This window comes from Equus caballus, chromosome 24 (genome assembly GCF_041296265.1).
Source record: "Equus caballus isolate H_3958 breed thoroughbred chromosome 24, TB-T2T, whole genome shotgun sequence".
NCBI classification, from domain to species: Eukaryota; Metazoa; Chordata; class Mammalia; order Perissodactyla; family Equidae; genus Equus; species Equus caballus.
Window position 1 is genome coordinate 23,932,235 of NC_091707.1, and position 14,370 is coordinate 23,946,604.

The 14,370-nt window shown below is 39.4% G+C and overlaps 1 protein-coding gene across 3 annotated transcripts in view; it reads right to left on the reverse strand.

Annotated features, from left to right (window-relative positions):
- ESR2 (estrogen receptor 2) overlaps positions 1 to 14,370 on the reverse strand; it is a 135,470-nt gene that overhangs the window by 11,176 nt on the left and 109,924 nt on the right. For all 3 annotated transcript variants that reach the window (NM_001309479.1, XM_070249126.1, XM_070249127.1), the window contains one exon: positions 7,527 to 7,660. In NM_001309479.1, the coding sequence (NP_001296408.1) occupies positions 7,527 to 7,660 (134 nt within the window). The remainder of the gene's footprint in view (positions 1 to 7,526; positions 7,661 to 14,370) is intronic.

Below are 14,370 nucleotides of genomic sequence, written 5' to 3' on the forward strand. Positions count from 1 at the left end.
GAGTTTTCTTTGTGGGAAAGTTTTTAACTACAAATTCAATTTCTTTAATAGATATACGGCTATTCAAGATTTTTACATTTCTTCTTGATGTGTCTTTCAGTAATTTGTGTCCTTCAAGGAATTTGTCCATTTCATCTATGTATTGAAATGTATTGGCATAAAGTTGTTCATACTATTACCTCATTATTCTTTTTAATATCCGCAGAATAGCAGTGTCACCTCTCTCACTCGTGATATTGTGTCTTCTTTCCTTTATCCCAATCAGTCTACTTAGAGGCTTATCAATTTTATTGATCTTCTCAAATTAATTTGAAACCTTTCCTGTATTCTAATAAGGCCTTAAGTGCTATAAATTTCCCTCAAACTATTACTTTAGCTGCAACCCACAAATTTTGCTATGTTGTACTCTCATTTTAAGTGAGTTCAAAATATTGTCTAATTTTACTTTGTTTTTTCTGTGATACATAGGTTATTTAGATGTATGTTATTTGGTTTCCAAATGTTTTGAATTTTCCAAGATCTTTTTTTTTTTTGAGGAAGATTAGCCCTGAGCTAACATCTGCTGCCAATCCTCCTCTTTTTGCTGAGGAAGACTGGCCCTGAGCTAACATTCTCACCCATCTTCCTCTATTTCATATGTGGGACACCTGCTACAGCACAGCTTGCCAAGTGGTGCAACGTCCGCACCCCAGGATTCGAACCAGCGAACCCCGGGCCACTGAAGCAGAACATGTGCACTTAACCACTGCGCCACCAGGCCGGCCCCTCCAAGATCTTTTTATTATTGGTTTCTAATTTAGTTTCACTGTGTCAAAGAAAATACTTTGTATAACTTAAATCCTTTTAAATGTATTGAGACTTACTTTATGACCAGAATATGGTCTATCCTGGTACATATTCCATGAACACTTGAAAAGAATGTATATTCTGCTGTTGTTGGGTGGAGGGTTCTATAAATGTCAATTAGCTCAAGTTGCTGTTTTCTATTTGTCCTGTCTATACTTTGTTTGCTTTTTTTTTTTTTTTGCCTTCTTTTGGATTGACTATTTTTTATGGTTCCATTTTATCTCCTATCATCTCCTTTGTTGGTATATTAGCTCTAAATGTCTTGAGTTATTTTAGTAGATGCATTTGGGTTTATGATATATGTATTTAATTTATTGCAGTTTATCTTCAAGTAATACTTCAAGTAAACTTTCATACAAAATAAGAACTGTATACTTCCATTTGTCCTTTCTCAGCCTTTGTGCTCTTGTCATATTTTACTTCTACATAAACCCACAATATATTGCTATTATTTTTTCTTTAAACACTAGATTATCTTTTAAAGATAAATAAAGAGTTTTAAATAAGAAAAAAACATTATATTTACCCACGTTGTTACCATTTGCAGGTCCTCTTTACTCGTTTGTGTGGATCCATGTTTCCATCTGACATCACTTTCCTTGTGCTTGAAAGACTTCCATTAACATTTCTTATTGTGTAGGTCTGGAAGCGATGAATTCTTTCCATTTTTAAGTCTGAAAATTTTTTGGGGGGCTTCATTTTTGAAAGATATTTTCATGGTGTAAGGAATTCTTCATTAACACGTTTTTCTTAAAGTACTTTAAAGATTCTGTTCCTTTGTCTCCTTGGCTTGCATCAGAATAGAAATTGTTGTCATCCTTGTCTTTGTTCCTTTGTCTATAAATATCTTTATTCTCTGACTGCTTTTAAGATTTTTTTCTTAATCATTGGTCTTAAGCAACTCAATTATGATGTATGTTGGTGTGGTTTTTTTCATGGTTTTTTGTGCTTGGGATTCATTGAGCTTCTTGGATCTTTGTGTTTATAGTTTTCACTAAATTCGGAAAATTTTCAGCCATTGTTTCTTCAAGTATTTTTCTACCCCCCTTTCTGAGACTCCAAATTCAGGTATTTAACAACTATAGTTGTCCCATACCTCCCTAATACTCTGTTGATTTTTTTTTTAAAGATTGGCACGTGAGCTAACAACTGTTGCCAATCTTCTTTTCTTTTCCTGCTTTCTCTCCCCAAATCCCCCCAGTTCACAGCTGTATATTTTAGTTGTGGGTCCTTCTAGTTGTGGCATGTGGGATGCTGCCTCAGTGTGGCCTGAGGAGTGGTGCCATGTCCACGCCCAGCATCCGAACCAGCAAAACCCTGGGCTGCTGAAGTGGAGCGCACGAACTTAATCTCTCGGCCACGGGGCTGGCCCCTATGTCCATTTTTTTAACTCTTTTTTTCTTTCCGTTTGTTTTTGATAGTTTCTATCACTATGACTTCATATCCACTACTTTTTTCTTCTGTATGCCTAATCAGATGTAAATCCCACATAGACACAGTTTTCACATTTAGGAGTTCAATTTGCATGTCTGTCATATTTTCCATGTTTCTACTTAACCTGTTCACGTTTTCCTCTACTTCTTGGATATATTGAATACAGTTACAGTAACTGTGTTTTAATTAGTAGTCCTTGTCTACTAATTCCATCGTCTGTGTCATTTTGGGGTCTTTTCCAATTGACTGGTTTTCTTCTCACTATAGGTCATATTTTCTGCTTATTTGCATGCTTGCTAACTTTTGATTGGTTACCAGACCTGGTGAGTTTTACCTAGCTGGGTGTTGGATGTTCTTGTATTCCTTTAAATATTCTTGAGCTTTGTTCTGGGATGCAGTTGAGTTATTTGGCTTGATCCTTCAGGCTTCCTTTTACGTTCTGTCTGGTAGGACCAGAGCAGCCTTTAGTCTAGGGCTAATTCACTCCACTGCTGAGGCAATACCTTTCTGAGCACTACACCCAATGTCCAACATACACAAGGTTTTCCCCTCTGGCTGGTGACAACATAAACTACTCCTGGCCCTGTGTGAACTCCAGGGATTGCTCTGCCTACTCCTTTCTGGGGGTTCTTTCCCTGTCCATGGTTAGTATCCTCACAAGCATGAGCAAATTAGTGCTCAGCTGAAGACTTGAAGGGGACGCTTTGCAGATTTCTAAAGCCTCTGTGTGCAGTTCTCTGCTCTCCAGTACTCTCCCCTGCAAATCCTAGCTGCCTCAGCCTCCCCAAATTCACAACTCTGTCTCCTCAGTTCCAGGAGACACTGGTGTCTACTAGGGTTACCTCTCCCTACGTTGCAACCTGGGAACCAGCTTCAGGCAGTAAACTGGGTAATCAAAGGGCTCACTTTGTTTGTGTCCCTGCTCTTGGGGATCACTTTCCTGTGCGGCCTGTGTGGCCTATTGTCCAATGTCCAATGTCCGTTTTATATATTCTGCCAGAGTTTTTAAAATTTAAGGTGGGAAAGTAGATTCTGTCCTTGATTTTGCTTTTAATTTAATGCTACGAATAATCCAGAAGAAAAAAACCTAGTACCTTTAAATGCTTAAAATCTAGCATAGAAAAGACCCAGCTCTCCTGATAGTGGAAATTTTCCAGTAGAAATAGAATCGCATTTTCTTAACAGCAATGCTGAACAGAATAAATTGATTGACAACTGTTATGATTACCAAGCAAGAAAGAAACTTTCTTAAAGGAAGATTTCTTAAATTCAGATTTAACTGTAAACTAATTCTACTCCTCTACCCCATCACAAGGGGTAATTACATCACACGGCTGCCTCACTCTCTGTACTTCTCTTAATACGGCAGTTCTGTCAAATGCTGCAGGAGGAACACCCTAGCCTTAGTCTTTCCCATTTGCACAGATGATGCTTCCAGCTTTTACAACAACACAATATGATGTCTTGGAGGCTAAAATGATTGTAAGGAGCCTTGCCAAACAGAAGGCTTTATAATGCAAAGTGTCGTAACAAGAAGCAAACCGCTTTCCAAGAAGCACTTTGCTGCACAGAGAAGAGTCCTAAGTTATTTCTGCAAGTTAGAGAAGCCCCATGATCTAGCATTGGATGATCCTCCTGTGCCAAGGTCGGGATATACTTTTCAAGCAAATCTTCCCAGTAACAAAGACAGAAATGGCAGCACGTATGTGAGGTAATGTCTGTAGGGGGGTTCAAAGAGAAGATCGGAAGAGTTGATTTTCTTCCATGATCAATTTCAAATGTCCCAGCTGGATATTTCCTAAATGCACATCAACTTAATTGCTGATATAAGCTGGGTCCTCATAGTATGTTGTAAAAGGTAAATGGTAACAATAAATGCCAAGAAGGTACCAGAAGCCCCAAAGTATTTAAGAGTTTTCTTGGCTTTTCCTACAATTTTCATTTGTCTAACAATTTACCATTTCTACTCACAAACTGTTTGCTTTTCAGAACTGGGGTAAGGAGTGTTTTGGGTACAGGGGAAATGTCCTGTAGGGCAAGTAGGGCCAGATCGAGACCCAACTTGGAAGTACCCAAAGGTTTCTTCAGGGTCTCTGCACCGCACGTGACCTTCAGATTCCTTCTCTGTTCCCCCTCTCCTCCCTCCTTCAGGACCTAACCACCCCCCTCAATCCATCATTTCCTGGGCAGCACCCTATGCGCTATACCAAGGGTACTTAAGGTGTGGTCTGTTACCAGTCCACAAAGAGATAAGTAGAAAATGAGGGTAAGCATTTGGAAACTCATGGCAATTGACAGAGGAATTTTAAAGCAGTTGAACACAATAACAAAAAAACTAGGGCTTGGATTTTGCACTTTCCTTTCATTTTTCTAGCAATTTATTTTTATTATATTTTACAAAAGTAACTGTCTATAACAATTCGGAAACTTAAAAAGAAAAGGAAGGTCCTTCACCACAGCGAGTTTGAGAAACATTGCTCTGGTATGTTTCCCCCCTTCATCGAAACTAGGGCCAATGTGGAGTATGCGGGGGTGTTAGGGAGGAGATGAGCGTTTGCTGGAGAGGGAGAGGTCAGCTGGCCCAGGTCAGGAGGCGCCTAGCACCCAGGCAGCCACAGGTTCTGCACTGAGTTTTGGCTTCAGGAACTGCTGCTTGGGCTGATTTAAAATAAAGTAGCATAATATGATCTCACAGACTCCTGTTGTTTCAAACATTAAGTTCTGAGATTGGATAAAATCTATGTAATAAAGCCCTAAATGATGACCAGATGAAGGTACCTGTAAATTGTCTGTTGAGGATTAAAACCTGGACATACCTATTATTTGAGAAAGAAAAAATAATAATAACCTAAAGGCCCAACCAGAGTAAATACCTAAGCAAAGCAATGAATACCTGGTATAGCAGCTGGATCAAATACCCGGGTAGATAATAAACTGAACACTATGAAAACTACACGGAAACTTAGAAAACGTGTACAAAATAATACACTCTATTTATTGCAGCAATGTTTATAATGGTAAAGAAGAAAAGGGAACTGCATACTAAGTAAAGGCCCATCAACAGAGAAATGGCTGAACAATTTAGCAATGCCCCAGCTTCAAAGATTAGTTAGATCTCTCCTAGTTGACCTGGAGGGATTTCACAGCATTTTGAAAAGTAAAAAAGCAAGATGCAGAGAAGTGTTTGTATACAGTGTCCCAATTTTTTTAAAATGGGAGGAAAAAGCCTATCTGTGGGCATGTTGGAGGTGAGGTATTACTTTAAACGATTATTAGAGGATGGAAGAAGGTATAAAGCCTACCTTCTGGGTGTTAAGATTAGCTACTTGGTGTGGGGTGGAAGGATCAAAGCAAGCCTCTTTCAAAGGATCTGTAACTTATACTATAAGATGCTATGCTGTTTACGTAAAATTATATATGCCAGCATACATGTGAATGTATATTTCTCTCTATAGATATATTTACATATCTGTATGTCTATATCTGTCTGTCTACCTACCTAGCTAAAGAGAGAGCTGTCAAACAATGGGCACCAAAGTTACGGTGGTTATCTTAGGGGAGGGAGTCAGGATTCCTAGTGATTTTCATTTTCTTCCTTCTATGTTTTTCTTTTTTTAGAATGTTTACAATAACCAGGTATTATTTACATAATAAGAAAAAACAGCAAAGCTACGACAAACACATATCTTAGACACCTTCCTCATCTTCCCAACTCTAACCACTCTATTTCCCTCAAGTCAGGTCCCTTCCTCCCTGGCCCCTCCACATCAAGCCAGTTCAGGCTCTCGTTGTCCCTAACAACCCCTATTGGGTCCCCTGCCTTGGTCTCTCCCCTCTCCAGTCAGTTCTCCACATGGAAGCCAGAGTGACCTTTCAAGAATGCCTATCCAGGGGCTGGCCCGTGGTCGAGAGGTTAAGTTCGCACACTCCACTTTGGTAGCCCGGGGTTCGCCAGTTCAGATCCTGGGAGCGGACCTAGCACCGCTCATCAAGCCACGCTGAGGCGGCATCCCACAAAGCAGAACTAGAAGGACCACAACTAGAATATACGACTACGTACTGGGGGGCTTTGGGGAGAAGAAGAGAAAAAAAGGTTGGCAACAGATGTTAGCTCAGGGCCAATGTTAAGGAAAAAAAAAAAGAATGCCTACCTGTCCATGACACTCCCCTGCCGGAGCCTCTCCTAGGGCCACTCAGTGCCCCCGGGAGCAGCTCTCAACCCGCACTGTACGCTGTAGTCTTCAGTGCTACATTTTACAACCTTGCCCGTCTCCCTCTGCTCTTCCACTGCCTGACTTGCAGCTCCTGGCTCACCCATGTTCTTTCATTCTTCCATGTCTGTCCTTCCATTTGCCCAGCTACTCATTCGATATTCAAACTTTATTCCCTTCTGCAACCACTCCCTCGTCTCTTCTTCTGTTTTCCCAAAGCACCCTGTACATCCTTTGTTACAGCACTGAGATCATTCTTTTTAATGAATTTTTCTCTCTCTCCCTCCCTACACTATGAGCTATTTGAGGGGAGTATGGTATCCTCAATGTCTTTACCCAATGAATGAATGAGATGAATGATTAAATGAATCTGTAAAAGCAAACCCAAAACAATAAATATAAATGCATGTCAACCACGTAAAAGGTCTCTATAAGCATTGAAAACAAGTTGAAAGTACAATTATAAAATAAGTAAGTCATAGGGATGTGATAATATACAGCGTGGTGACTGTAGTTAATACTTACAGTATATTCGAAAGTTGCTAAGATAGTAGATCTTAAAATTTCTCATCACAAGAAAAAGAATTTTGTAACTATGCATGGGGATAGATGTTGACTAAACTTACTGTGGTGATCATTTCTTAATATACGTAAATATTAAATCATTATATGCTACATCTGAAACGAATATAATGTTATATGTCAGTTATATTTCAATAAAACAAATAAATTAAAATGTAAAAAAAAGATAAAAAGGTAAACAGTAAACATTTTAAAGTTCATTTTTTTCTTTTCCAGCAAAGTGTCTTCAGCTACTTTTTAAATTACTACTAGTAATTCACCTCATGAATAATTTATATAAAAATTATCAAAGTTAACTACAGTTTAAATCCCTATAAAATGAAACAGAGAAGTGAAAAAGACAGCTGTTTTCCCATTTTCAAATAAAACAAGTTCAGTACTCCTTAGCCATGCCAGGTCTAGAAGCAGCGTCTCTCCCCCTACAGAACACGGCCCAGCTGTGTGGTTACTTACTGGAGTTGAGGAGGATCATGGCCTTGACACAGAGATACTCTTTGTGTTGGAGTTTTAACTCTCGAAACCTTGAAGTCGTTGCCAGGAGCATGTCAAAGATTTCCAGAATTCCTTCTACGCATTTTCCCTCTTCCCTACAAAAGTTCATTTGGAAATTTAAGGAACATACAGCTCCAGGCAACCATCAAAAGCAATAAGGAGTATTTTCCTTTTAATCTCAAATTTCATCTTGTACATCCTTTAACTATGTGGTCATGAGACCAGACCCAACGATATGATCTTTATATGAAGATAGAATTATCTTCATATAAAGAGGACAGGGCATTTCCTATAAATCTCTAAAGCAAGCATTTGAATAAACACTATTTAAGCAAAAGTGTGCACTGGAACTACATTTTCCTTCTAACGGTTCACCAAATGTTTTCTTAAAGGAACGCCATTTCTGTTGATTATTTTAAATCTAAACCATTTTAGCCAACCAGCTCTAGATATGACACATATTACTAAAAGGGGATATGCCATGTTCCCCTCGGAAGAAACCTGAAGCGTTCATGAGGAAGACAATGTTACAGAAGCAAATATCCCACGAAGAAATAATCTTTCACACGCAGGGCTTAACTCTCACTTCCTAGTGGTCATTTAGAAACTAGTGAGGCAACTGAGAGACATTTAAATGCAATTTGAAAAAAGCTAATATGACATACAAAGAAATCACAATTAGAGAAGATAGATTAGAATCAGGAAAGGAAGGTAGAAATGCAGACGTGGAGATTTTTGACTTAACAAAGACTATTTTTAAGCAAATGGTTTAGACAAACTTTCAACCATATAATCAAAATTCTTTTGAGAACTCCTTATAGCAATTAATTTTTAAGTATACATTTGAAGTAAGTTACTTGAACTGTATCTAGAAAATACCAGCTTCTATTGACTCCGGTCAGACACACATTCTTTCACCTCACTGCTCCCAAAAAACTTCTCTTATCATCAGTCAGAGAGTTATTGAAAGCCCTTGACAAGGAGTTAGACGATTTTGCCATGAAACTTTCTAAAAGCCGCAGCGCACAGTGAAGGGCAGCTGTGGTGGCAGAAGGATTCTTTTTGAGTCTCTGTAGCAGCCTGGAGGGGACCTGAGATCTTCCAAGAACTGGCTGCTCCCCTCCTCTCTCCCCCAACCCAGAGCCAGGACATTTCCAGTGATGGTGGTGGTTGGTGGGAAGGCCTCTGTAGATTTCAAATGAACTGACCCCAGAGGCACCGCCAATCGCGGTGAAGCCTTCCCCATTCTGTGCTGTGCAAGGATGGTCACTCACCAGGATCCTGCATGCCACTGCATTTGCACCCCTGCAAACTCACCTACACAAAGCTACAAGCATGCAAACCCATAACTTCTGCAACCAGCTGAGGCTTGCTGAAAGTGCACACGTTAAGAGATAAAACACCAGTGCCCCCCAGAAGTCACTCTTAGAGAAAGGCCACCTTGGAGACTCCGAGGTCTGGGCAAAAGATGCCAAAACCTGTCAGAAACCTACAACCGTCCCCATGCCCCATCCTCCCACCTCCCCTGCTCTGGCTTTCCCAGCAAGGATGACACCTGCCCTGCACGTAGCAGATGCACAAGATGTATTTGTTCACTGAGTGCCCCTCATGCCACATCATCAAATCCCTCTGCCTGGGGACAATTAATTACCGGAAGTTGTAATTGTTGGGCTTGAGGACACTTGATACCGAGAAAAACTAGTGTTAAAGTATCTCTGGGGGTAAAAACAAAAAATCCACCAGGTCCTTCATTGCTGGTTTAATAGTTTGGCCATTTACTCTTCTGAGAGGCTCAGTCAGAGGTGGGATCATGTACACTGGGTGCACACGTGCACACATGCATATGCACACACACACACACACACCCCTCCCAAGTAGTATGATAAGGGGACTCATCTGAAATCAATTCTATTTTGCAGAAGTTGCCACCTGTGCCAAAGTACAGTTCCCTAAATATTGAAATTAGTGCCATTTCCTCATTTACATACATGCCATTTTTAATGCAAAATCATATTTCAAAAGTGGAGAGAGAGTTTTCATTCTAGGGCATCTTAAGCCCTAATAAATGCTGTAACTCACAGTAATCAGAACATGCATACCTCGTGCAAAAAATGAATTTCTAAACAACGTCTATAGAACTAGGTCTGATTGCTTGCTCTACCAGATGTGAGAGCCAATCATTTTCATTCAAGAGATCGCAAAGTTAGAACATTTTTATTCGCTTCACAGGCTGTAGAAACCAAATACTGTCACATGTCGCATAACGACATTTTGGTCAACAATGGACTGCATATACAATACTGGTCCCATAAGATTAGTGCCATATAGGCTACGTGTATAGTAGGCTATACTATCTAGGTTTGTGCAAGGGCACTCTATGATGTTTGCACAACAATGAAATCACCTAACGACGCATTTCTCAGAACATAGCCCTGTTGTTAAGCAACGCATGACTGTACATTTCTAGAAAATAAGTGGGAAATATAGGAACAATAAGGTGCAACACTCCAATGGAACAACAAAAGACCCCGAATAGCCAAAGGACTCCTGAGAAAAAAGAACAAAGCCGGAGGGATCACACTCCCCGATTTCAAATTATACTACAAAGCCATAGTAACCAAAACAGCATGGTACTGGCACAAAAACAGGCACACAGATCAATGGAACAAAATTGAGAGCCCAGAAGTAAACCCACACGTTTATGGACAGCTAATATTCGACAAGGAAGCCAAGAGCATACGATGGAGAAAGGAGAGTCTCTTCAATAAATGGTGTTGGGAAAACTGGAAAGCCACATGCAAAAGAATGAAAGTAGACCATTCCCTTACACCATGCACAAAAATCAGCTCAAAATGGATTAAAGACTTGAATGTAAGACCCGAAACCATGAGACTTCTAGAAGAAAACATAGGCAGTGCGCTCTATGACATTGGTCTGAGCAGCATATTTTCAAGTCCCATGTCTGACCGGGCAAGGGAAACAAAAGAAAAAGTGAACAAATGGGACTACATCAAACTAAAAAGTTTCTGCACAGCAAAGGAAACCTTCAACAAAATGAAAAGACAACCTAACAATTGGGAGAAGATATTTGCAAACCACATATCAGATAAGGGGTTAATATCCAAAATATACAAAGAACTCATACAGCTCAACAACAAAAAAACCAACAATCCAATTAGAAAATGGGCAAAAGCTCTGAACAGAGATTTCTCCAAAGAAGAAATACAGATGGCCAATAGGCATATGAAAAGATGCTCAACATCATTAGCTATCAGGGAAATGCAAATCAAAACTACAATGAGGTATCACCTCACTCCAGTCAGAATGGCTATAATTAACAAGACAGGAAACAACAAATGTTGGAGAGGGTGTGGAGAGAAGGGAACCCTTGTTCACTGCTGGGGGCAGTGCAAACTGGTGCAGCCACTATGGAAAGCAGTTTGGAGTATCCTCAGAAGATTAAGGATAGATCTACCATATGATCCAGCTATTCCACTGCTGGGTATTTATCCAAAGAACTTGAAAACACAAAGGCATAAAGATACTTACACCCTTATGTTCATTGCGGCATTATACACAATAGCCAAGACTTGGAAGCAACCTAGGTGCCCATCAAGGGACGAATGGATAAAGAAGATGTGGTATTTATACATGATGGACTACTACTCAGCCATAAGAAATGATGAAATCCAGCCATTTGTGACAACATGAATGGACCTAGGGTATTATGCTGAGTGAAATAAGTCAGAGGGAGAAAGTCAAATACCATATGATCTCACTCATAAGTAGAAGATAAAAACGACAAAAAAAAAAAAAACACATAGCATTGGAGATTGGACTGGTGGGGAAGGGGGGAGGGGGGAGGGCAGAAGGGGTGATTAGGGCCACATGTGAGGGGATGCACTATAATTAGTGTTCGGGTGGTGAACATGATGTAAGGTATCCAGAATTTGAAATATGATGTACATCCGAAAAAAATAAAAATTTAAAAAAAAAGGTACAATACTCCATAAATGACACCCTAATAAAGCTATGCTTTAAAATGAGTTATACCGAACAGAATAAGAAAAGACTTTAAAATAACAAATTAATGAGATGTATTTCATTTATTTTGTATCTATAGATTGACACTGAATTCCGAGGAAGGAATTAGGACTGGATTAACAGATTTAAATTAAATCTAGAAGGTATATGATTTGAATGTTAAAATATTGAAACAATATATCAGTCAAACCAAGCTACTCATGGAAATTCACTTTTGCACACCATTTGTCCATAAACTAGTGCTAAGTAAAAATAAAATTAGTCGTTACATGTGGAATATCTTATTATTTGATAATCACTCCTTCATAAAAGGAAAATATTCTGTTTGATACCAAGGGCAAAGTGTTGAATGAGTGGGCCTTGCTTTAGGGTACATTATTTTGCACCTGCGTAAGTATCTGCTGGCACAGACATGTGGCTACAGACCACAGTTTACCTCTGTGTGGGCGGCCGTCGGGGGGAGGGCTCAAGACTTAGCACATGAAAAGGACTTAAATATTGAACTCAGGTGAAAATTATCTGAATACAAAAGGGAAATGAAAATTTATAAGTGAAAATTCTGTGGATATCTTGAAGAAAATTCGATATAGAAATAACTAATGTGGGGGCCAGCCCCATGGCCAAGTGGTTAAGTTCGCGTGCTCCGCTGTGATGGCACAGGGTTTCGCTGGTTTGGATCCTGGGCATGGACATGGCACCGCTCGTCAGGCGACATTGAGGCAGCGTCCCACATGCCACAACTAGAAGGACCTGCAACTAAGGTATACATCTATGTACCAGAGGGGATTTGGGGAGATAAAGCATACCAAAAAAAAAAAAAAAAAAGATTGGCAACAATTGTTAGCTCAGGTGCCAATCTTTAAAAAAAAGAAATAACTGGGGCTGGCCCCGTGGCCGAGTGGTTAAGTTCGCGCGCTCCGCTGCAGGCGGCCCAGTGTTTCGTTAGTTCGAATCCTGGGCGTGGACATGGCACTGCTCATCAGACCACGCTGAGGCAGCGTCCCACATGCCACAACTAGAAGAACCCACAACGAAGAATACACAACTATGTACCGGGGGGCTTTGGGGAGAAAAAGGAAAAAATAAAATCTTTAAAAAAAAAAAAAAAAAGAAATAACTAATGTGAATGCAAACTCATACATTCACAATTATATGATTCCATGGAATTCCACAAACATCCACAACAGGTCCAAGCCCAGATCTAAAGTTCTCTGCCTTTTAATTAACATTTAACATTAGACAGTTTCCTGCTGATGCTAAGGACACAAAATGTCTTAGGAGATATGATTTTTCAAGAAGCAGAAGCTCAGATTCTGTGGTAGAGCTTCATGTGAACTTGTGAATCTCGTGGTTACTAAGGGAAGAACCACCTTGTTAGAAATCAGCTGAGATAGCTGGACTTTCCTCTCCTCCTCCGTAGGTTCAAGTTTCCTCTCTGCAGAAGCCTCAACAAGAATAAAGGGACACTTACACCAATGGATAGATCATCCAAACAGAAGATCAATAAGGAAACACTGGCCTCAAAGGACACATTAGACCAGATGGACTTAGTAGGTATATATAGAAGATTCCATCCAAAAACCACAGAATACACATTCTTTTCAAATGCACATGGAACATTCTCCAGGATTGACCACATATTAGGCCACAAAACAAGTCTCAGTAAATTTAAGAAGATCAAAATAATACCATGCATCTTTTCTGACCACAAAGGTATGAAACTAGAAATCAACTACAGGAAGAAAACCAGAAAACCACAAAAATGTTGAGATTAAACAAAATGCTACTGAACAACGATTGGGTTAACAAAGAAACCAAAGGAGAAATTAAAAAATTCCTGGAGACAAATGAAAATGAAAATATGACATGCCAAAATCTGTGGGATACAGCAAAAGCACTTCTAAGAGGGAAGTTTATAGCAATTCAGGCCTACCTCAACAAAGAAGAAAAATCCCAAATAAACAATCTAAAAGTGCATCTAAAGGTACTGGAAAAAGAAGAACAAACAAAGCCCAAAATCAGCAGAAGGAAGGAAATAATAAAAATCAGAGCAGAGATAAACGAAATAGAGACTAAAAAAATAGTAGAAAAAATTAATGAAACCAAGAGCTGGTTCTTTGAAAAGATAAACAAAATTGACAAACCCTTAGTTAGACTCACCAAGAAAAAAGGAGAGAAGGGTCAAATAAATAAAATCAGAAATGAAAAAGGAGAGATTACGACAGACACCTTAGAAATACAAAAGATAATAAGAGAATACTATGAAAAGCTATACGCCAACAAATTGGATAATCTAAAAGAAATGGATAAATTCTTAGAAACATACAACCTTGCAAAACCGGACCAAGAAGTAGAGAATTTGAATAGACGAATCACCAGTAAGGAGATCGAAACAGCAATCAAAAACCTCCCAAAAAATAAAAGTCCAGGACCAGATGGCTTCCCTGGTGAATTCTACCAAACATTCAAAGACTTAATACCTATCCTTCTCAAACTCTTCCAAAAAATTGAAGAGGAGGGGAGGCTTCCTAACTCCTTCTATGAAGCCAACATTATCCCGACACCAAAACCAGACAAGGACAACACAAAAAAAGAAAATTACAGGCCAATAGCACTGATGAACATCGATGCAAAAATCCTCAACAAAATACTAGCAAATCAAATACAACAATACATTAAAAAGATCATACATCATGATCAAGTGGGTTTCATTCCGGGGATGCAGGGATGGTTCAACACCTGCAAATCTATCAACGTGATA